The sequence below is a fragment of the Notothenia coriiceps genome, unplaced genomic scaffold (assembly GCF_000735185.1).
Source record: "Notothenia coriiceps isolate Sejong01 unplaced genomic scaffold, NC01 NC01_scaffold00037244, whole genome shotgun sequence".
Classification (NCBI taxonomy): Eukaryota; Metazoa; Chordata; class Actinopteri; order Perciformes; family Nototheniidae; genus Notothenia; species Notothenia coriiceps.
Genome location: NW_011369945.1, coordinates 27,109,542 through 27,134,221, shown reverse-complemented (window position 1 = coordinate 27,134,221; position 24,680 = coordinate 27,109,542). Strand labels below are relative to the sequence as shown.

At 40.2% G+C, this 24,680-nt stretch overlaps 1 protein-coding gene across 1 annotated transcript in view; it reads right to left on the bottom strand.

Moving 5' to 3' along the window:
• tnr (tenascin R (restrictin, janusin)) overlaps window positions 1-24,680 on the bottom strand; it is a 191,891-nt gene that overhangs the window by 42,231 nt on the left and 124,980 nt on the right. Inside the window, exons 4-18 of the mRNA XM_010794446.1 lie at window positions 23,900-24,116; window positions 23,647-23,747; window positions 22,622-22,784; window positions 20,946-21,422; window positions 16,278-16,397; window positions 15,998-16,141; window positions 14,706-14,821; window positions 11,673-11,823; window positions 6,799-6,977; window positions 6,370-6,460; window positions 5,770-5,852; window positions 4,648-4,750; window positions 3,778-3,867; window positions 1,728-1,861; window positions 1,425-1,554 (exon numbers count right to left, since the gene is read on the bottom strand). Of these exons, the coding sequence (XP_010792748.1) occupies window positions 1,425-1,554; window positions 1,728-1,861; window positions 3,778-3,867; window positions 4,648-4,750; window positions 5,770-5,852; window positions 6,370-6,460; window positions 6,799-6,977; window positions 11,673-11,823; window positions 14,706-14,821; window positions 15,998-16,141; window positions 16,278-16,397; window positions 20,946-21,422; window positions 22,622-22,784; window positions 23,647-23,747; window positions 23,900-24,116 (2,299 nt within the window). The remainder of the gene's footprint in view (window positions 1-1,424; window positions 1,555-1,727; window positions 1,862-3,777; window positions 3,868-4,647; window positions 4,751-5,769; window positions 5,853-6,369; window positions 6,461-6,798; window positions 6,978-11,672; window positions 11,824-14,705; window positions 14,822-15,997; window positions 16,142-16,277; window positions 16,398-20,945; window positions 21,423-22,621; window positions 22,785-23,646; window positions 23,748-23,899; window positions 24,117-24,680) is intronic.

Here is a 24,680-nt window from a genome sequence, read left to right as displayed (position 1 = left end):
TCTTTGTGCTTTGTAGGGCTGTCCCGAATACCATTTTTCGGGCTCCGGGTATTCGGCCCGCGCGGGGGGAGGGTGCGCAGTAATCAGCAGCGAACCGCTTCAACACGTGTCTTTTCGGTTTATTCACGGCATTCATTTTGTTATTCTACAGTATTGTTGTTCTATAGTTATTTGTTAATGTATACAACCCAATTTGTGTTCTTTGAAATTGAAAAGGATATTGCATTGTGTTTGTTACTTTCGTCGCAGCTGTATGTCTTAAGTGTAATTTGGCTTGGCTTCCTATTTTGTATGGACATGCTTTTATTTTGAAGGAGAGTTAGCGCTGTTGACAGGGAGTTGTTGTTGCTATGGAAACAACGTGACGGAGATTAACGGCGAAAAAGTTATATCTACATATAAAGATTGATAAAGTAAACGATAAAGTGTATGGTTAAGTGTTAGCACCCCCCGAAGAGGCACAAGCTCTTACGTTGATATTGGAGTTTTCAATAAATAAATAAAAATAAAAAAACGAATATCCGAAGAACGAAATTGAAACCCAAATAGTACTCCAACGAACAAATATATGGATATTCGGGTACAGCCCTAGTAGATTGAGAGCAATCCGACACATAGTTGGAGGGATGCACACACGTCTGGGGAAAAGAGAACTTGGTTGTGATTGAAATTATCAGAGAAAGAGGAAACATCAAGCTGAGAAAGAGGAAGAGCGTGGCAAGCTGACACTAACGAGTGTGGCAGAAAAAGCTGAGAGCACCACACACATTAAGACGAAAAACAGAGGTGCAATCAGGGAACACTCATAACACGCTCATTAGCTTACGTAAATAATTAAGTGCTGCTAATCGCTTCTTCAGAGTATTATGAGGTCCCTCCATTTTCTTTTAGTGTGACTCACCTTACCTGCTGCCTCACTTTAGTCCATTATAGACACCGTTCAACTTCATTACGCGCCACCGTTGTTAAAACCGTTCTCCAGCTCTGTGCAGTAATGGGCTGATCTTTCATTTCTTCATCTGAGCCGAGAAAACACTCTAGAGTAAATGTCTCTTAGCTTTGCCTGATAATTGAGAGGATTCAAGTGACTCAAATCTTGATATGCCACAAAAGTGTATATAGCACTGTAGCAAAGACAGAGGTTTCCTCACCTGCCACTGCAGCAGGTAAATCAGCTGCTCATATTTGTATGCCAGACACTTTGAATTGTAAACACTGAGTCAGTGGTACGTTACCTAAATAATTCCTGACTTTTATCAACTAAGGGATTTCTTTGGTGGCAGGTGTGCTGAATGTTTTACCTGACACAGTCACCTCTGTATTTGGCAGGTGCTTTATTATTGGCTTCAAGGAAAACACAACTGCTCTACTTATACGACACTGTGTACCTGTTTGAGTATGTACAAGTTGAGTATTCTCCATACCAGTGAAGGCATCTATAGTGGCTGCAGTGCTCTGCTGTCTTCCTCTTCTCGCTGCCACAGTGATGCTGTACTCAGTCCCCGGCTCAAGGTCGGTCAGAGTGGTGGTGGTAACATCTTTAGGCACAGTCAGCTGAAAAGAAAGACACAGTTAAGCATTAATTCAATAGGATTTCTTCAGACACAAAAGGTCAGAGTCACGTTGGTCCTTGGATGATTGTTGACCCATCTATGTACAGTATTATTAAAAGTATGTTTAATATTTGATCTATTATTCATGAGGTATTAGTCTGTCCTTTTCCTTACCTCAGTAGAGGCACCAGACGAGGATGTGAAGGTGACCTTGTAATGGTCGATGGGACCCTGGACCAAGCCCCACACCAGAGTGATGGTGTTGTCTGTAGAAGCCGTCACAGTGAGATCCATGGGCACGTCCAGACCTGATAATGAGGAGACAAGATTTCAGGTCAAACAAATTATGATCTTTTAATTTGGAGAAAATAAAAAAAAGGTTATTTGTGCAATTTAAATGATGCCTTTAATTCGTTTTTAACATTTATTTTACCCTCCTTTTGTTTGGGCGACCTCAAAAAGTTATAACAACAGTAGGTACACAAAGCTTGATTTTAACTCTCTGTTGACTTACTTAAAAGTTATAATCTCATGTTATGTTGTAGGATGTTTTCTGTTTATTGCTACACTGTCCGAGCCTTTTGTGTTTACAACTGTAAAACTATTTCTAAGACACTCTGATGTTTCAGTCCCCTCTTTCGCTTTAGAAAAAACAATCATATCTCAAATTTGCATGCCTCCCCATCCTGCTAATGAGAAAGTCCAGACGTTGTTTCATGTCACATCCTTACATTTTCCTCAAATAAATTGAGTTGATTGAAACCTTTGTTTTGTTTACATTTCAGCGATCTGCCCCCAACGTTTTAGCTAGTTGTTCTTTGGCGCAGCACTGACAGAAAAGCAGGACTGTTGCTGATTCAAATGTTGCTTACTCCTCCTTATTATCATAATCATCCCACATTCTGTGTTTAATCTTCTTGTTTTTGTTCTGGTTTTAAGATTGTCTTTTTATTTCCTGCAGCAATGACCCAACTTGCCCACCGGATCATCAATGTTTAATTCTCCTCTAGTGCAAATGTTTTTGGAGATTACTGTCAAACTGATTTTTGAAGGGTAAAGTAAGACTGAAAGTACTTCGATTGAAGCCACTGATAATGGAAATTATGCTTTTAGCTTTCAGCAACATGACCACTGCTGCATGCTGGCCAGAGAGGTGTTGTTGTCTTTTTGAGAAAGATGTGATAGCTGTACTGCACCTTTAAAGTTCAAAGAGTTGGATAGAAAGTGCTTGTTCGTAAAATTGAGGTATAATTTCGTAAAGTGCAAAATACCTTCAGCCATTAAAATGATTGCAACTGGAGGGAAGATGTGCTTGACATTCAACATGATGGGAAAGATTAGCAAAGCACCTTCACCCACTAACATTTTAACAGAAGGTTAAATGTTTTTTAAAAGACAGAAAAAACACAATAAAAATTCAAATAGCTTATAATGATATGAGACAACGAGGGCCATTAGCAGTCAATGGTATGCATTATCACAGCCTTAAAATGCTGTAATGAGAACTTTAGCCCCAGCAGGTTTTATAGAACATCACCAAAAATAGCACACGTCTTGCTAAATTTCACTAAAGTGGCTTTAAATGGTTGGCACAGGAGCACTGACCCACAGCAGGAACTGAACATTACAAGTATAATAGCAAACCAGATGCTGTGAAGCCGGTATTTCTACAACGCCGCTGTGATCCACTTACAAGAAAGTGCCACCCTCAAAAAGACCATTTGAACATCATTTACTCACTGAATGTGTCTTTGTCCTAGAAATCCTAGATTTATTTTCTTTTATGACTCTACAGTGACGGTATAGACCAAAAACGTATAGTCTTTAATGAAATAGCATACAGGTTTTAAAATAGCAAAACTATATGAAAAGTACAGTTTACAAACTCTCACACCACTGTTGCAGTACAATAATGATAAATAAGTTTCATTTCTCCAATTTGCTCACTACTAAACACGTACATTTTCTCCATGTTTATACTGCACAAGTCGTGTGAAACTTGCTTAACTGATGTTCCAATTTCTGGATTCTCGGTTCACTATGCAGATATGCAAGTAACTCAGTTTTCGACAAAACCTTTAATTACAATTACACCTTGAGTAATTGATATACAAATCAAATTGTATATACAAATGATGTTGTATTTTATAGTAATTTCAAGGGTGAAGTATTCCTATAATCTGTTTTACATACATCAGTGGAGTAGAAACAGGGATGGACTCACCTGTCCTGGCATTCATTGTAGCTGGCGTACTCTGGTTGCTATCTTTCATGGCAGAAATACCAATGCCGTACTCTGTGCCTGGCAGCAGGTCTAAGGCACGAAGACAGAGAGGGAATCCGTTACTAAATTAAAATATCATACAGCAAAAATAAACACACACTTGTTTCCCACTCTCCTTCTCAAGCAGAGTGCATGTCAATTAGAATGAGTTTTTCACAACAGCCCAATTAGCTCTACATTGGTGATGAGGTCTGGGTAAATTAACGTACATCAGTATCATTTCTATGAAAAAAACTCTTACAGCATAACTGATCAGTTTCAAATCCATTCAATACATCCACAGTGAGTTTCATAAGTTACAGGAATAAGATAATGAGGAATGGAAATGAGCGTGGAAGTGACAAAGATTATTAGTAGAGAGAAAGTGAGAGTGACAGAGAAGGAATGAGGGTGTCGGCAGCATTGATTGCAATGGCCCAACAAAATAACACAAGGACCTTTGGCTTCTATTCTTATGCTGGCCGTGCCCTTTCCAGGACTGTGGCCTTTCAGAAAAAACATACCAGCTGACCCTTCCTTTCTGACAGCCTTTCAATACGCCCGCAGGACAACAAGCATTTCTACAGATACAATCAGTAGCCCTGTCAGCTGAATGTTAGCTCTGCAGATAATCCTGCCATGTAAAACACACAGGCTCTTCCAGCTTCCTCCGCATACATTAGATGCTCTGAGATAATACTGGAGACATAAGGAAAACACATCGCACTGAGCAAAAGGCCCCTACAGATGTTCATACATAATTCAATACAAATGAACTACACCACAAATGAAGAAATAAATTAAAGAAAAGAAACAGCACTTTTTCCTTACCTGTGAGGGTGGTCTTAGTGGTGGCTCCCTCATTGCGTGGTACAATGACTTTATCATACTGGTCTCCTGCTAAAGTGCTGTACACCACCTGGTAGCCCTCCATCTGGATTTAAACATATACGTTGAAACTTTAAGAACACCAACAAAAAGGAAACATTTTAAACAAAATGAAGAAAGTACAAGACTATTAACCAATAGTCGGATCACAGAATAAATGCATTATGTTGCATTAGCCCAGCATGACATTAGTCTCTCTGCCGTGCAGGATCATGGGGATGAATACATTTGTAGTTCTACAGTAAGCGGCACGTCTGTTTGTGTAGTTATTAGGGTCGGGCGATTGGATCATGAAGATATCTGCTACCAGTGATTGGCTAAAAACATTGCTTATTGTTTGTTTTTTGGCTGATGTTTGTAATTCTATTTTGCTAATTTAAAATTGCTAATTTAGATTTTTAGTCACAGTAAAACGTTTCGGTGACCACTTGAACCCAACACATTTGTTTGCTACATTCTCTGTATTGGCATTTACCAAGCTGACAAAATGCACACAGACCTGTCGGTGATGATAAAGTGCTCAATACAACAAGACAGAGCTTAGAGAAATGGAAGGAATAAAAAACCCGCTTTACGGTGGGTAGTATGCAGGAAGGGTCCGGGGAGCATGGATAAGGTCAAGGGATTAAGGACAAATGAGTTGTTTACACAACATGTATTCAGTTAAATACGGGACACCTACTGTAAGGTTGATTTGAGATCTTGTGTAATCTAAAAAGTATTTCAGGTTAGTCCAGTACACATATTTGAATAATGAACATAATCAGAAAAAATAAAAGAGACAAAACATGTGCTTTCAGAAGAGACCATATATCTGTATATTACATTGCAGATGTTTGGCATGAATAGCTTGTGGAGGTATTCAGAATCTTTACTCATTATTTAATTATTATAATATAATTTAAACAAGTTCCTATTCTCTGGGATGTTCTAATATATAACATTGCATTACATTTTATATGCTATTCAAATGTTGTTTTGTCCCTGCGTGTTAGTAACTTAAATTGGCTGAAAAACAAGTCATGAAAATGAAATGCAACGGCTATTCGGTCATCATTTATTTACCTCAGCCTCGCTGTTGTCCCATTCGAGCTCCAGGGAGGTGGAGGTCTTGGACACGAGCCGCAGGTTCTTAGGGGCATCGATCTCTGAGAAGAACGATAAAGCTGACAATGTTGGGGACACTGAGACCAATTCTCAGCGATTGTGAACAAGCAAACATCAGCGGTTTACAAATCAGACACAGACACTGCTGGTGGGCAACTGTTAATTACTACAGTTGATCTGTTTGTATGAATACATTATTTACATCAGTTGCATCACATGTTCATTTGTAACATTGTATAGCTCATTAGTAAGTCAATGCATATTATATTACATACAAATAGATGATGTATTCAAAAAATTTCATTTTGATGAATTCACTTTTTGTTTGCATTCAAAACAAGAAAGGATAGTGTTTCCACAACAAATCCACAAACTACGGTACACACTGCAGCAATAATTACTCTGACCAGATGTTCACTACTATACGCAATACAGATAAACGTTATGTTTTACATTAGGCCATATGTCATAGACTTTTCTATCCTCAGAGGCAGGCCAGGATCCCACACACACAAACACACACTACTATCACCACATCTGCTTGCTGTCAGACCTCACCAGTAGTAAATTCAGTGGAAATAGATCCGCTCTCATTTCCTCTACGCACTCCGCTCACAGAAACCTCGTAACGCGAGCCAGGACGCAGAACCTTTGAAACAAAAACAAAAAACAGGGACAGTTAGGCCTGTTTAATCTCTTCGCATGGCTTTTCTCATTTGTTTTATGTTTAATCTCCAGACACAGACGGCTGGCAGACTCTGGGAATAAATAATATTACCAAGCATGACAACAGTACACACACAACATAGCACTTGTGAGTACAAAGTAATAACACCAAAGCCAACCATGAACCCAAAGATAAATGGTTTAAGTTGTGAGGACGAGCTTTTCTGTCCACAGATGGCAGGTGAATCCACATGATGTGTGTGTATGATGAGATCTGTGACACCACAATGTGATACATTGCACACACACCACACCACTCACCTGCAGGGAGTATTGACTGAGCGTTGGCTGGAGGCGGAAGGTGGTCCGTGGACCCTCTCCTCCCACCAGGCCGTATCGTAACACGATCTGATCAATCTTTGCCTTCGGTGGTGTCCACTCCACGAACGCTACGGTGTCTGACACATCCCGCACAACCAGCTGAGTGGGGCCATCAATCACTGCATACAGAAAAAGGAGGAAAGAAGCAGAATTATCGACCGTCCTGTTGCTCGCTTTGCCAACCTTTCCATCTATTGCTGCACTTTTATTTTACTTGGTCGATTTATTGTTTTCAAAATGTACAGTCTTTTTAATTTGACCAGATTTTTTGGTTGGATTCCAAAACATTCGTAGGTGGAGATGCTACCAACAATTATTTAATATGGTAAATACAATTTAAGAAAATCGTCAAAAGTCTGTGAAGCATAAGGTGATGTCTATAAATTGCTTGTTTTGTCCAAAACACACTCCAGAAACCCCAACATATTTCATATGTTTGCCATCACATAAGACAGTGCTTCTTAGTCTTTTTGCCTTGTAACACATACAAAAATAACCACACGTGACAAAAATACTTAAAATATTTAATGTTTTATCTTCTTAGATTGTCTAATTTGAATACTATTTTTGTAAACATACTTTACATTAAGAAACAACTTTTTTTTTTATTTGTCTTAAAATATCTAATTTTCTTTCATTGATTAAAATCAAATTCATTCTTAGTTGTTAAATGTTGTCTAACCACAAGCAGCTTAAAATATGGTAATGTTAAATTATGTTTGAACTGAACAAAATCAAAAGATATAATTAATACGATTGGTAATTTGACCAAATGATTGAAGCCAACTTTTGATTTGAACACATTTCAGTCAGTCTATAAGGAAGAGATGAAAGTTCATGTTAATACTGCTACAGGCCAATGCATTGGTAGATTGGTTATCAGGAAAAGCTGTTCGTTGACAGCCAAGCATGTACTGTAGAGCTTATCAGACCCAACACACGCGAGACAATAGGCTTTATCTCTGCAAGGTGTAAAACATAAGCCGCGATTAAAGTCTTTCTATGCCGATTGCTGGAAAACAGCACATACTAGGTGTTAAGAACTTAAACACATTTCAAAAGAAGTTAGCTCCCCGTGTCGAAGAAACACAAAACCCTCCTCCACAATAAGGTGGTGTTTCTCAGAGGGGAGCCCAATCTGGACCGGTGCTTTGTTATGTTGATTCATAGGACTTTGCTAGTCATGAAATAGCAATAACAAACGTCATGTTCAAGCATAGGGTGATCCATGCACAACTGTAACTGGTACTACCATAGGCCCAAAATATATGATCAAATGTGTGGCCGTAACATAAACTCTCTGGCTTTATGGTTTAAACACTCAGTTCTTGTTCACTAATGAGTGTAGGAAAAGCTTTCGATTCGCCTACAGAGCAAACAGGTCCACAGACGACGCCATAGCCCTCACCATCCACACTGCCCTCTCACCCCTGGACCAGAGGAACACATATGTGAGAATGCTGTTCATTGATTACAGTTCAGCCTTCAGTTACAGCTCAGGGACCTCGGGCTCAACAGCGCCCTCTGTGACTGGATCCTGAACTTCCTGACGGGCAGACCCCAGGCAGTGCGGGTGGGAATTCAGCTTTCAACACCATTGTGCCCTACAAGCTGGTCAACAGCGCCCTCTGTGACTGGATCCTGAACTTCCTGACGGGCAGACCCCAGGCAGTGCGGGTGGGAAACATCACATCCTCCACCCTGATCCTCAAGGCTGCATGCTCAGCCCTCTCCTCTACTCCCTGTTCACACATGACTGCGTGGCCACACACAGCTCCAACACCATCGTGAAGTTTGCTGACGACAAGACCATCATCGGCCAGATCACAGACGGCGACGAGACGGCGTACAGAGAAGAGGTCGGAAAATGGACATCTTGGTGCCAGGACAACAACCTCCATCTCAACGTCAGCAAAACCAAGGAGCTGATTGTGGATTACAGGAAGCAGCAGAGAGAGGGACACGCCCCCATTGCCATCAATGGGACTAGGGTGGAGAGAGTCAGCAGCTTCAGGTTCCTCTGTGTCCACATCACTGAGGACCTGACATGGACTCTTCACACCACCAACATCACCAATAAAGCTTGACAGTAGCGCTTCTTCCTCTGCAGGCTGAGGAGGTTCAACATGGACTCCAGGATACTCTGCAACTTCTACAGGTGCACATAGAGAGCATCCTGACCTTCTACAGGTGCACCATCGAGAGCATCCTGACCTTCTACAGGTGCACCATAGAGAGTATCCTGACTGGCTGCATCACGGCCTGGTACGGCAGCTGCACCGCCCTCAATCGTAAGGCTTTACAGAGGGTGATAAAAACTGCACAGAACATCACCAGGACGAAGCTGCCATCCATGGAGGACCTTTACTCCCGGCGGCTCAAGAAGTCCCTCCGGATTATAAAAGACCCCCATCACCCCAGCCACAAACTGTTCAGTCTGCTGACATCATGCAGGCATTACCGCAGCATCCGGACAAAAACCACCAGATTCAGAGACAGTTTCATTCCACAGGCAATAAGACTGTTAAAAACCTGAACTGTTGTAACAACATCCATAAAATTCATCTGCTACTTAGTAATTATTTATCTATTTATCTAATATATCATATTTCAATGACTTGCATATAGACGCTTATTTCACTACTTCACTTTTTTTAAACTATTTTTCTTTTTGTATTTACCTTTTAATATTTACTTGCACTATATTTTTCTGTTTTTCTGTATTATTGTGTTGCACTGTTGGAGAAGCCTGTGACCTAATATTTTCATCAACATAACTACTCTGTAGCTATGCTCGTATGACAAATAAAGAACCTTGAACCAGTTGCTGCATGAAAGAATAGGGATACATAAAGTATTACTCTGCATGCTCTCATTGTTAGAGCATCAAAATAAAGACATTTCAGTCAAGGTAATGGAGTGTTAAAGAATGTGACAATAAGCACTCTGCTTCATTAACCTGTGGATTACCTTTATCCACTGAAGCTATGGTGTGACATATGTTGCTTTAACAGATTGTGGTGAAAATGCAGGTGCTTTTGATCTCTGAATCAACACTTTTCTTGATGATTTTCACAGCGGGTTAACAGGTATCTAATATACAACTAAAATTAAATTAATTTCCAGTTTATGATACATGTTAAATTATCCATGATATGTTTGAAGAGACAGCCCAAATAGCACCTGGGACAATGCTCAGTTGTAATTGAATTGAAAGCCCCATTCTTGTTGAGCATAATGATTCTCTGTCGATGTCCCCAGGGCCAACTTATGTAAATGAAATATTTCAAACAGTAAGTGAAACAGGAACATAAAGTCCTTCTTAAAGCTTTGAGATCTAAATAAGTCTGAGAATAAGGCTACACATGTTGCAGGTCAACCCCGATCCTTGAAATTGGGAAATTGGGCCCTTGGGTCTTGTCCTAGAAAACATCCCGAGGAAGACATCTGCTGAGAACCTGTTCTCACATCAGCTCTCCTCTCCCTCTGGTTTTCCTCCGACTCCTCATCACACTCACTCCGTCTCAGAGGAAGGATACATCTTTGTTATTAATAATTGAGTAACTTCAAATTTGTCTTTTCCTCTTTCTTTATCCAATAAAGTGTCCTGCAGTGGGCCGTCGTAAAATAATTAATGACAGTGTGCCATGAATTATTAATCCTTATTTAATTACTCCCCACAAAATGAACAGAGATTTGACAGGACAATTGATGGTGTTTTGACTACGGATATCAGAGTTTGAATTGTTACGAAAGAGGTTTGAATTGCCTCTATTACAGATGTCTAGTAATAATGGCAGCTCGGTGAGGAGTGGGGCAATACCTCAGTGAGGTTTACATTGGGGACATTAATAATGGCAGACTATCAAATACGTCAAGGTGACATCGTATTTAACTCTGCATTTTTGTGTGCGTGTGTTTGTGTGGACGGAATATATGCTACATGTCCTAAAATGACATTTATGGAGAAAATTAATTGCTGACAGTTATAATAATCACTTAATTATTTAAGCCTTTAATCAGGCAAAATAGCAAACATTTGCTTCAATCAGCTTCTTAATTTTGAAAACTTACAGTTTTTCAGTTATTTATTCACTGTAAAACAAACACTGTTGTTTCTGCAAAACAAGGACTTTGAGATGTCCCCTTGGGTGGGTTTTAACTGACAGATTAATACATAATAATACAATATTTTATTTGCAGTGCTGCTCACATTTCATATTAATATAAAATAACCTTTTTCTGATCAAATATGCAAATGTTTAAGAAAAATGGTAGTGGCTATTTAATCGTATTCCTCCTTAGGGCACATTCACAACTTATCTTAAAACCCCTAAACACTTTATTATCCAACCAAATCAAGTTTTATTTATAAACCACATTTAAAAACGATTTTTGGTCGAGCCAAAGAGCTGTATATGTAATAAAAGCATACTACAATAACACAAGAAAAAAAATTGAAAAGACAATAATTTACAAAATAAATATAAAGACAAAACACAGAGAAATGTCATGTTATGGCAGTATTGCTAAATGTGTTTAACTAAATTAACAAAAATCATGTTGTGTGGTTTGACCTGGCAACAAAAGCTGTGATCACATTTTGTTTAAAGGTCACCTATTGTGCAAAATGCACTTTTTGATATATTTTGTACATAAATATGTGTCCCCGGTGTGTTTGGTGTTTTGAGCAAAACACTCCATAAATATGTTTTTTATATATTTTTATATATCTGAGACCTATGCTATTGCCTAAAAATAGCATGATAGGGACATTTAAATGTTGTTTCTTTAAAGCTTCTATTCATACGTACATGTTGTGACAGTGGTAGTGAATGGCTGGCTGCGACCCTGGTCTCTGAGCGCAACCAGGTTCACAGTGTACTCCTCCCCTGGCCTCAGACCAGTCTGCACGAAGAAAGTGATGGTGCTGGGCAGCTGTGCAGTCATCCCTCCTTCATTGTCCTTTGAAAAAAAAACAAGAGATAAATGTGATGAGCTGAAGAGCAATGCAATCTGCATATTTCGAGTAAGTGCCAGTTACTTTGTGGCTTAAACTCTGTGTCTCAGTGGAGATAAGGCATCTGGCAGATGCAAAATATCTCCAGCAGATACACATAAACAGTGACTCATGTATGCAGTAGACTTTCTGAACTGTATATTTCCTTTGACTGATTCGTACATGTTTTAGATGAATTAGCACATTAAGAACCTTGTTGCGGAAGTATGAGTCAGTGATATTTCTCAGGCCATGTTCTGCAGAGGCAGCACTCTGTACATTTCTAAAGGCCTGTCACTCATCCATATGGAGACACTGCTTTTCCCAGCTGTTCTCAGAGAGCAAGTGTTGCACATGCACTTCCTGCCAACAGACAGATGTTCTACCTACTGCTGCTCCAAGATTCCCAAAAGCGAGCGCTACGAAGGCACGTACAGTATTAAAACAGAACTTAGAACAGCTTGCTGCTTTCCTGAATCAAAACTGTAATTAGAGATGTAATCCATTTAATCACCTCAGCTAAATTACCAGGGTGGGCAGTAACACACAGCGGTAATGTTCCAATAACAAATGGTCCTCAATCTCAATAATAATACAGTTAAATGTTAAATTATGCTAAATGAATCACCATAACAGTATATCCACTCCCATCTCCGATGCCAGTTTGCTCGTAATTAGTCATCATTCTTTTTGCCGACAAGGTCGCTGAGATGAGGAATGACAAAATACTTTTTCTGGTCCTTGTTGAGGTGTTTTTATTACTTTAATTTAACACTGATGATCATTATCTGTTTGATTTCTTCTTGGTTAATTATAATGGTAATTTCGTTTTTCAAGTAAGACAGCATGTAATTATATGCCCCTAAAAAAAGAGAGTCATGAAGTGATTCTAATAATCCTCTGACTATCACAAAAAGCAATATAATAATATTACATTTGAACGGTATTACAGCAGTGAATAAAACTGTAATACCTTTAATGTGAAAACGAATGAAGCACCATATTTTTTAAATAACTACAAGGCTGGATATTACTAGAGGCAAGGGGAAAATCTGTTTGTAATGACACATTGGGGGTTTACGTCTCATTTCATCACCAGATTAATTATACCTGATGCAGCTTGAAAGATTGATTTGTAGTTATTACCCAGTCTCTTCTTTCCAGGAGTGAAAGAGAAAGTCACAAAGTGCATCGTAACATTAGTTTGAGCATGATCGAACATCCTTTCAGGCTTGTGAAGATCATTATGGTAAAAAAAGTGCTTAAGGTAAGAACAATACTGCAGAGCCTCATCATGAGGACTGACCGCTAAGCTGTGACAATTTGTTTGAATATTCAGCATGAATCACAATGCTGAGATACTTCAGGTAAACCCTGATCGTTATGCATGCTCATGTGTGTGTTTCCATGTGTGTTAATCTCATCTGCCAAGAAAGACACAGCAACTTGTCCAACAATCAAAAAAACAAAACAAAATTAAGACGGACCTTCCAGGAAACTGCTCTGGTATCCTTCTAATTCTATAGATAAATATAGATTGTATGGCTGTATATGAATATACAGTATACCACTGAAACTAATGTAATAAAAGTACAGTGCTACTGGCAGCCATATTGATTGAATGATTGCTTTACAGCTACAACAAGCCCAACATATAACACATGGGTATGATGTGCTAGCAGTGGGATTTTTCATTTTAGTGTCGGATATAAAATATCTGTAGCTGTTTCTAACAGCGTTAACGGCAAGTACAAATCTCCCCCTGCCCCTCCCCCTCCCCCTCTCTCTGTTTCCATTTTGACAGAGAGTTCTGTGTTTTTTCGCATAGCTTTCATGCCTACTTCCATTACAAGATTGTCAAAATTCACAATCCCCATTGCTGGATTAAATCCACGGGGGGCGGGACTGCCAATTCATAATATGATTTCCCCCGTGGTTGGAGCAAGTGGAGGGAAAGCAAGGAAGGATACAGGAGGAGAGGAAGAGAGAGATGAAGAAGAAAGAAAAGGTTGAAGGGTACCTTTTGAGGGTAGAGAGGAAGAGAGTCAGGTATTTCGACTGAGAGGTGGTGGATGGAAATAGAAACAAGAGATTAAGAAGAAAAGGTGGAAGGATGGAAATTGCTTGAAGAACAGAGACATAGGGGATTGGGGAGAAAGAGAAGATGGCTGAAAGCAATACAATTAAATTAGGAATCCCGCTGCTTTTTTCCCCATTCGGAAATGTTCTATCCGTTAAGGGCTTGAAATAAAAAAGAAAAAAAGCATCTTAACATCAGATTTGAGGCCGGACCAAAGGCTATCTCCCCCCGAGAACACCTTAAAGGAGAAAACCAATTACTGTGAGAGAGCACGAGATTAGAGTGCAGAGAGTAACTGCGTTTACGGCGGGAATTAGGAAGAGAAAGGTTTTTGCTTTCTGGCTTTGAACCTGGCCCTGCTACGGTTCCATGAAGGGGTTATTCTGGAAAAGGGTTTATTGGCTCATCCACCTAATAGCCAATAAGCTCAAGACAATCCGCTCGTCTAATTTGGTATGGGCCTCAAGTTGAGCAAAACCCTCAATAAATCCATCCAGTTATTTTTCTTCCTGTTTCTTCACAGAAATCGAAAGTCAGTTTGAAAAAAGAACGTTTTGTTTTTGTTAACAAGCAAGATGAATAAAATAAAATACTCTGTGTGTGTGTTTGTGGGTGATGGAGAGAGAAAAAGACGGTCATTTCCTCATCCTTTTTGTTTGGTCTCACACAGGACAGTGCACTTGTGTTACAGCATGAAATAGTGCTGTAGTCTCACATTGGGACTGACAGCGATCACATACGCTGAGTGTTCACACTGCTTTACTCTACCTTGGGGATGAAGCTGATCTCCCATCCATCGAAGGAATAGTAGAAGGGTAACCACTGGACCTCCACTGACGTCTCTGTGATGGATTTGAAAATCAAGCCATCGGGATTGGAGAGATCTGTAGAGGGAGCCAGAGACGTATTATTGTCTTCAGTGACCCACACAGCCCATAAATCACGACTCCACCTCATACTGAGGTGTCCACTTTTTCTCTTTTACATTTGTTTTTTTGTTCTGTTCCCTCGGTAATACTTTAAAATAACCATCAATAATCGAGGGTAAGTTCGTGTTTTACTGCTAAAATAGTACAAAGGCACACATTTCCTTTCATCAATTGTTTAAAAGTGTAACCCCCTGCTAATATATTTAATACATTTCTTACTGATAAACAACCTTTTATTTTTTCTGCCTATACATGTATATGCAATGTTTTCCAGTCGTAGCGATGTCAACATCAGTGCCTCGGTTTAAAACAAATGACTTGTACTTTTATTTTGCAAAATACCTAAATTACTTTTTCACAGGCAGCCGTGTCCTCATAAATCTTTCCAGATAATCAAATACTTCATTTCATAATTACGTTTTGCAAAGACAACCCAACAAATCATATCATACATGAATAATGGTTGCACCAAACTTAATTGCCTTCAATTAACTTTATAACTCCAAATGTTGCTATCACTGAAATTAAAGTCACTTATCTGTGAAATGGAGGATCATTTTACCAGCCAAGACTGATGGCTTCACACCGCACGGTAAGTAACCAGCTGAGTGGAGACAATATTCAGTTTGCCTTTGAAAATAAGCTATTACTATTCAGAGGTTCAGTGAGCTTGCATACCTTTGATAAGCAGGGAATAGTGTTTCTTTGTCGGATCGGGTGCCCTGGTATTAACACCGACCAAGAGTTTAATATTCAGAAGGTGTTCATATTTACGTTTGCGTGTATTTGAGTGGGAGTGACACCACGCAGGTGTTTCAGGTAGGAATCACAGCCAGTTGGCACAGAGGAGCAGGTGGTATTCTCACTCTATTGACACTGAAAAACATCTTAGGGAGGTTTTAACAAAAAATAAAAGGTGACAGACAGGGTGTGTGTGCATCCGCATGAACGGCTGTGTTCATGGAAGAATGCAAGTACAGCACCGAATGAGACGGAGGATATTTAACAAGGTACTGGTTTGAGGTATTACATTTATATTCTGTTGGTCATGCACCAAACATAGCCTCAGTGGAATATCCTTTAGTGCTCCCGTGAGAACATTTGGTCACAACAGCCACGAGCTTCACTTACAGGTGGAAACCGTGATGCTGGCAGGGACGCTGATACTGTTGTTAATGACAGCGAACACGTTGATGTTGAACTCTATTCCCGCCTCCAGGCCTGAGATAGTGCAGGTCGTGGTATTGCCTGGAATCCTTATCTCCAGTTGCACGCCTGATAGAAAGGCAGGTACAAAGATACAATGGTATATATATTTTCAAAGATATACATGCTTTAAGACATTTTGAATCAACTGTAACTGAAATGCAATTTTCCTTCCTTCAACAGGCCAGCATATCTCTGTACATACCTCCCGGGCTGCTGGGTGTGTAGGTCACTAAGAAATCTGTCAGAACAACGGACCCCTCCCACTCCACGTCAATGGTGCGGTCAGTCACGCCTCGGATCTTCACGTTCATGGCGGGTGCCACTGTTGAGACAAAATCCAACACAAATGAAGTTTAAACTGCTTTTTTCTTGTGTGTGTTTTACAATAACAATTATAAAGTGTAACATCAGAAAATCCCCTTTGGACTCACTTGTTAGTATAGTGCATGTGTCATAAGATTGCAGTTAGCAATTGTCTACCTTAGTGGGAATACTGAAAAACGCACTTGCTCAAAATTGTATGGCAACGTTTTTCACACCCATAATTAACAATTTCAGTGTGTTTATGTTTGCCAGCAAAGCGAGGCATTTTTGATAACATATATCAACTCAATTTATGGAGCAAAAGCTAAAATATGGCTTCATGGCTAGGGAATTGACTGCCAGTGCTACAACTAATTCCTTAATCCAGACAAATAATATGCATCAGATTGAATTAGAATTTTTTGTTAATTTATTTGACACCACACAATAATACATATCTGAATTAAATGTCAAGCATTTTAATGTACTCATGTTGATTTTGAACCACAGCAAGCACAATCAGTAACATTAGATCTAGTCTGATTAGCTTGAGCTTCCCCAACCCTATGAGAGTGAGCCTTGAGATACTCAGGGCAAGGATCCAGATTAACTTTTACATTGATTACAACAGGGACATATAAAATGTAATGGGCCTTTTGCATGCACACACATTTTTGGAAACCCTTCTTCCCCACTTTCAAAATTAATCAAGCGCCTCGGATGATGAGTCACCTAACCAGGGACATGAGAGCCAGATAGTGGAGCAGATACCTCTGCTGATGATGTCAGGTCTGGGGACCGCTGTAACCGGCACCAAAGCAATCTGACAAAACCGTCATTTGAAATGACCGTTATGTTTGAGGTTGTGATGGGGCTTGAGGGGATAAACAGGGCTCGGTTTCACACATACAGAGACACACCTGCTAAATGTCAGGCGCACTGGTGCGAACAATGAACATATTTAGTTGCACTTCACTGACTTTAGGCCGCACCCTGGAGCCCTAATTCAGAATTGTACACAATACTGAGACGTTCTTGTATAGCTCTATCCTTCAAAGAGGCACATGGTCCTCTCCGACTGCGGCACCTAGTAGTAAGTCCCATGGGAGAGGTCATACTCTCCATTCCACCGATACAATTAGGATCGGCAGGGCTGTGACAAAGAGTAATTGTGAAGAGTTCACCTTTCTCTTCGTTTTTTAATGGGAAATGGACCAGGACACTAATGGATGTATCCTGACAATAAGAAAGGCAAAATATAGTCAAGCGGAGTGCCTTATCAAGTTGCTATATTTCCCCTTTCTCTGCATGATTGTGCCATTCAGGTTCAATAAAGGTAGAATAAATAACATTTAAAAAGTTTGTATTATTGTGCCAACCCCACACAACATCCCTATATGTGTCATTGTTTCGCTTGGTTTTCTTCATGCATACACGTTAAAACATGAACACGGGGTACACTGCAATGCGTATATGTGTGTTCCAGTCAGTAAAAGAAGCCAGAGCTTGTGGAAACACGAGGCTGAGTGTTTACATGACAGGGAGGAGCCCTCACTCTGAAGTAGAGATCGTCAAGCCATAAGCCCTGAAAGGTGGTGTTGAATGTCAATGTGGAGGCATAAACAAGAGTGTTTACAGCTCCCACTGCCAAAAACAAGAAGGAGGAGGGGGGAAGGCAGGTGAAGGACATAAAGGAGGAGAAGACAAGACAAAAGGTACACACAGTTTGAGTCAAATAAACAAGACAGGTTCACAGACAGGAGGAGAAAAAAGACAAGAATAGAGGAGCCTCATAAACACAAGGTTAAATGAGAGTAAAATAAGGATGACTTGGGAAACCAGAGTGAGACAGAGCAAATTGAGTGTGATAGTGTGATAAGCAACCTCTCACACTCTCATCATCTCTCCTGTGATACAGGACTACAGCACAGCACTGAGACCGTCTCAGGGGAACCTTTGGACACACTAGGAGCCGTTTCAGCCCTTTCCACACACTCTCCACAGATGGGCCCATGCTACACAGTAGTTAGCTCATTTCCAAACAGTGAGCCTGCACTGGGGACAGATCCTGCAGCATTCAATTAGCAAGATTTATTTCATCGATTAGACTCAGCTTCGTCACGTATATGAAGGAAATAACAAATCAAACGAAGGAGCTATAACCCACGGTATAGGAAGTAAAGACTTTCTCTTCTATAGAAAATGAAGGGCAAACTCTCAAGTGGGCACTTTGGAAAAGGTACTTATGAAATATTAGACAAAGGAGCGTTTTACTTATAATATACATCAGAGATAGAGGAGGGGTGAGCATCTCACATAGATGTTGATACATGAAAGGCTGCCAGGAAACTCAAATGCAGATATTTCCTTTATTTTCACCAAGGACGTGGTTCTTACATCCTATCAACATTTCTTTTTGATTGGGCTAATGTCCAACTTCAGAAGCAGTTGTCCGTGCCTACCTTAAAGTCTGATTTATTTGTAATCCCTTTAAGCACATCTTGTTCTTGGCTGTCTACAAGGAGTTGTGATGTCAAACTGTTTTAAGGATTTCCCCCAAGTAGAACAAAAAGCATCAGACATGTAAAGATGAATCTGAAGTTCAGTTGTATCCCTTCAGCCAAATGTTAGAATTATGTTTAACAAATGATGTGTTGAAATGCTTATCTGCATTACCGGGATGTTACAAATGCACCGGTAATATTAGTTGCAAACTATTTCAAATGCAGAGGGGTGTGAATTTGTTAACATGTATCTTGCCTAAAGGATATTTAGGAATCTCTCTCCATTGTTTGTCAGTGATACAGTTTTATTCTCACTGAAACAAGTTAACAAAAGGCATTTTTAGATGTTATAAAAATCCTACTATGAATGTAAAGACTCCACAGTTTGAAGGAAAACCTCCTGAGTGCATGCACAGCGCTGAGACCCCCCCACTATGTGCAGATTGTAAATGTCAGTTGTCACCACGAGCACTCCGGTGACGCACTCGCCACTTTTGTAACTGAAGAATCAGGACTCATTGAACTGATTGTGGAGTTTCTCTGCTGCCAAGATGAAACACTACACTATAACAAAAGCTGATCTTTGATTTGTGTGTGGACATATTTGTATGTAAAGATATACTGTATCTTCCCATACGCCCGAAACATCCCATTTAAATTCAACACCCTCCATTATTTCTCACACTGGAAGAATATAGGCCACCATAATTGAGGCAAAAAATACATTCCGCTTTCTTCAGCTTTTGATAACATGAAACACTTAAGCCTGTCACCCTACAGGTCTCTGGTAATTGAACTGCTTCGTTTTGTATTCAGCAAACTATCCGCTACAAGCATTGGCTATTTTAGCCTCTAATTGGGCAGAAATAAGCAATTCGGACCCCCTCACTAGGTATAGTAAAGGGGAGGGCAGCAAGGAAGAATGAGCCTCTTTAATACGAGTTGCAGTGTCTGTCTTTCTCCTGCTCACTCTTCTGCCTGTCATCATCCTTCATGTTGTTGACAGCAGCTTTAGAAGGGAGAGGAGCATCTGTTATGTTGGTGTGAAACGCTGGGTCTGAACAAAAGGCGAGTGTGAGTCAAAAACTGTCTCAGCTGCAGTGAATGTGACAGCTCTCTGGTCGGATGAATGTGACTTTTGACAATTTAGTGTTGTCATACCTTCTGCTGTCCAGCAAGTCAACCGCCACTTGGATTTGAAGCGGATGTTTTTAAGGACTGCAAGATGCTTAAAATGATGGGCCTGAGTTTTCAGATCCTATGTACCTAACTGCTGTAGCAGAAAGTAAGAGAGAACTTTGCATTAATATATCTATTGCTCAGATCTCCCTAGCTGCTCGGTAGGGTTCAGAGAGGCCAACAAGATTCATGGAGCATAATTTATAAGACGGTTTATATTCTATCCAAACACTACACTCGGCTGTAAGATTAATTTCTTCCTTTATTTCCTCAATAGTGTGGCGATAAATGAAATCCCCCACTGTAGCTGTTATCTTTGTGCAAACTCTCAGCACTCCATGGAACATGAATGCCATTACCCACTGTAATGTATTTCAAGTTTCTGTAATGTATTTCAAGTTTCTGTAATGTATTTAAAGTTTCTGTAATGTATTTAAAGTTTCTGTAATGTATTTCAAGTTTCTGTAATGTATTTCAAGTTTCTGTAATGTATTTCAAGTTTCTGTAATGTATTTCAAGTTTATGTTGTGTATTTAAAGTTTATGTAATGTATTTAAAGTTTATGTCGTGTATTTAAAGTTTCTGTAATGTATTTAAAGTTTCTGTAATGTATTTAAAGTTTCTGTAATGTATTTAAAGTTTCTGTAACATATTTGTATAGGTCAATTCAAGATTCAAGGCTTTATTGTCATGTGCACATTCGCTACAGTGCAGATATGGCAATGACAAACTTAAGTCACAGGCACAAAGTAGCATGTCTTTAAGTTGAGTTTTCTGAGCAATTGTTAAGGGAGTTTCCATGTTGGGAAACTGAACCCCAAATGTCTGACAAATGTTCTTCAAGAGGATCAAATTGACTAAATTGATAAAAAGTAATAGCCTACCAGAGTTGCAGTCATCTCCTGCGAAGCCATCCTGGCACTCACAGAATCCCTCCTTGCAGACTCCCTTCTTGCTGCAGTTGTTGGCGCAGTAGACCATGGAGCAGTCCTCCCCCACGTACCCCGGCCTGCACTGGCACGTCCCGTTGACGCACTGCCCCTGGTCCGAGCAGTCGTTCAGACACCTGCCCACCATGCAGTCTTCGCCGGTGAAGGACTCTTCGCAGACACACTCTCCATCGATACAGAGCCCGCGACCCGAGCAGTCTGAAGGACACCGCGGCTCTGAGCAGTTGTCGCCTCCAAAGTCACGGTCGCACACACACTCCCCCTCCACACACACACCCTGGTTGGAGCAGTCGTCCGGGCAGCGGGACTCGGAGCAGTTTTTGCCGGCCCAGCCTTCCTCACAGATGCAGCCGCACATGTCAAAGCTGAAGCTGCCATGGCCGCTGCAGCCTGGCAGGAAGTCCAAATGACCTTTAAAAAAACAAAAAATGCTTTATTCAAATATCAAAGTAAAATTAAAGGTCACCTATTATGCAAAATCCACATTTTCCTGTATTTTATACAGAAACATGTGTCCCCTCTGTGTAAAGAGATTGTGAAAGTTTCGGGAAACAATATTTGCTCACTTTTTGTCCTGATCCATTTATATAAAAACCTGTCTGAAAATCAGATTTTGGCCACTTTATGATGTCATAACGTTTTTGTTGGCTTCTTTAACCATTAGCCAATCACCAACCAAGGTAACTCCCCTTGTGTGTGTGTGTGTGTGGGGGGGGGGGAGGGACACGACACACACACACACACGCAACTTCCAACAGGAGTCATTTGGGGCTCTTGGGAAAAAAAGGTTGGGAACCCCTGTCCTAGAGCACCATTGTGTTTTTTTTAACCAAATATCTCTCAGAGGGGCGTGGAGAGTGGCTCCTTATTTTCATATAAAGTAGCAGACAAAGAATCAGCACTTTTGAAACAGGGCTGAAACAGAGGGGATTATGGGATACTGCAATGCATGATCTGTTTGGTATTTTGAGCAAAACACTTCAGAGACATGTTTTGTATATATCTGAGACATATTATATGGATGAAAAACAGTACAATAGGGGACCTTTAAATCGAAAGGGAATCAGTTTTAGGGTTAAATGATTAGTTAAAATTAGAAATGAACACATCGAATCATTTCCGTCCTGATATCCAGAAAAAGTCCTATCCCTCTATGATGGAAGAAACAGAAGTCAAGACATCGATGAAAAGCATTTTTACCCAGCCGCCGTCCTCCACAGCTGAACATTTCATCCTCATTCTGATTCACATCCTGACTGCAGGAGATAATCATATTCCCACAGAAGAGATTGAGCGTTTTCAGGAAATATTTGAATAGGGTGATGGTGTCAATGGAGCAGATCCTTTAACCATAATATATCCTATAACTCTATCCATTCTAATCCCCTCATATTATAATACCGGCATCTTCTGAATAGTGAACTAAATTCTTACCAGTCGCAAAGGGTTCTCCAAAGCTTTTAGAACGAGACTGTGTGTGAAGAAAAAAAATAACCCTCAAGCATCAATATTCTGCTGCCGTCTGTCTCCCCATAAGCTGTTTTTTCTATATATTTTACTTATATACTACCGGTCTTTGTACATGTTTGTCATTGTTAAACAGTTCTCACCCATGGCTGAGCTCTCCCCACAGCACCCAGAGCCGCACTGAGCTCTGAGCAGGGACACTTCTCTCTCCAGCATCTCCACCCTGATAGCAAGTTGCTGGATTGTGGTTGTTGCCGTACAACCACATGCAGCCTTCGGGATGTTGATGCGGTGAGTGAATGTTACCTGAAGTAGAACAATTGTTTGGTTAAGAAGTGCATTTTGTCACTTAACGGCATTGCATAAGCTTATTTAATTCACAGTAATGGGATAAGGAGGATTCCGTGAATTATTTTGAGTATCAGACACTTTCCTTTAGTCTGGTAGATTCAAAACGAGGCAGAATAATTAACCAACTTACCATCAGCTTTCATGGTTTAATAACAAAATAATCAAAAATATTTCTAGAAAATAATTCAACCCTTTCCAACAGCAAGATAAAAGGTGGCATCGCTAATTTGAGCAAATCCAATGAAGTCACCAAGAAAAAAAACTCTAAACAATTCAGCCTCACTACACTATGACTGTTTGAAAAATGTCTGTGTTATTCATAAATTGTGAGGCATGTTTTTTTAATGTATAAAGAAACAGTGCTCTCCTTAATACATAATGTCGAAATTTGAAATGTAATCATTTATAATTATTATGCTGAGTGGTTTTTCAACAGCAATCTATCAATATTTTAATAATGTTACTTTTCTATTAATTAAACTGGAGGTTATGTACTAGAATTCACAATGACCACAGCCTTTAAAGTTTACTATGAAATATTTGAAGGTTCTTTTAACAATATGTCCTGCTTGTGTTTTTGCTTTGGGTGATGTGTCTCTTTTAAATAATTCTAGGCAAAGCTACATATCACCGTGAATATCAGTAGGTAAATGATGATGTGTGATAAAACAGATGTTTCCGTTCCTCATGAGACCGTCTGCCTAAATCACTGACAAACAGGCTCTTCACATCTCACTCTGACAGTCATCCAAAACGCTGCATTGCTCTCTTTGCTTTATATTCTAATCAAACCAAAAATCATTGCTAAGATCCGTACCTGGCTGTCAGCATCCATCGTCTGCTCTATGTATTCTGTTGGACCATTGGGAAACATTGGACCCTCCATAGAAGGTCTGGACCCCGACTCAGCATAAGAGCCTTTGAAGCAAAAAGAAAGGTTTTTTTAAAAAGTGTATAAAAATACCGCATGCATGTGTGTGTCTCTATGAGAACAAAAGATGGCTTCAGGACAGAAGATAAGAGAACTACAGTGAGTTTCATCAAACGCCCGATCGATCGGAAGACCTCACCATCACCCGGGGCCGGTGGTGCGTTGGCGTCCACGTCCACAGAGCACAGAGACTCCGAGGGTACGTTGATGTTGTAGACGTGGTTAAATATCACTGGTTGATCCCGCAGGGTCTCGTTGTCTGGGGAGGGGGGCTGATCCCTCCCAGAGGTCTGCCTCCTTACTCTGGTGGTACGAACCAGCTTGTTGTCTCCTGAAGGAGCAGCGTGAGCGGCACCCTGGAGAGAGAGGCAATGTGAAACAAAAACCACCACAGACGGTTTGGACTCGGGGTTTGTTTTTATCCTTTATGTCTTGTGTTTACAGAATATGATGGGACTAAAAAACAAAGAGAACTCCCCATGGGGGGGACACAAAACAATATGACACTGAAACATGTATATCAAGGATTTTCTCACTGACTGCAACAGTGACGATGCCATTTTCAAGTTAAACATGTGGGGCAGAGCTTATGCTTTCCCTCTGTAGGTTACCAAGCACAGGTCATTTCTAACATTAGATGAGGTAACATTTCAAGGGAAATAAAGCCCCGGGCAGACACCATGGGATCAACCAAGGATTGTATTTATGATGACACCTTTTTGAATATCAACGCTACCTGTGCGCAAACCCAATTACTGAACCCAGTATGGCAACTGTAACCAGGCACAGCAGGTCTCTCAAGATTGTGATTCCTCCACATTTTGATGTGTGTGTGCATGGGGCTGTAGTTAGCATAATACTCTACATGTAAAGAGTTTACGAGTTAAATACAAGAGTAAAAGTGTAACACATGTGTAAGT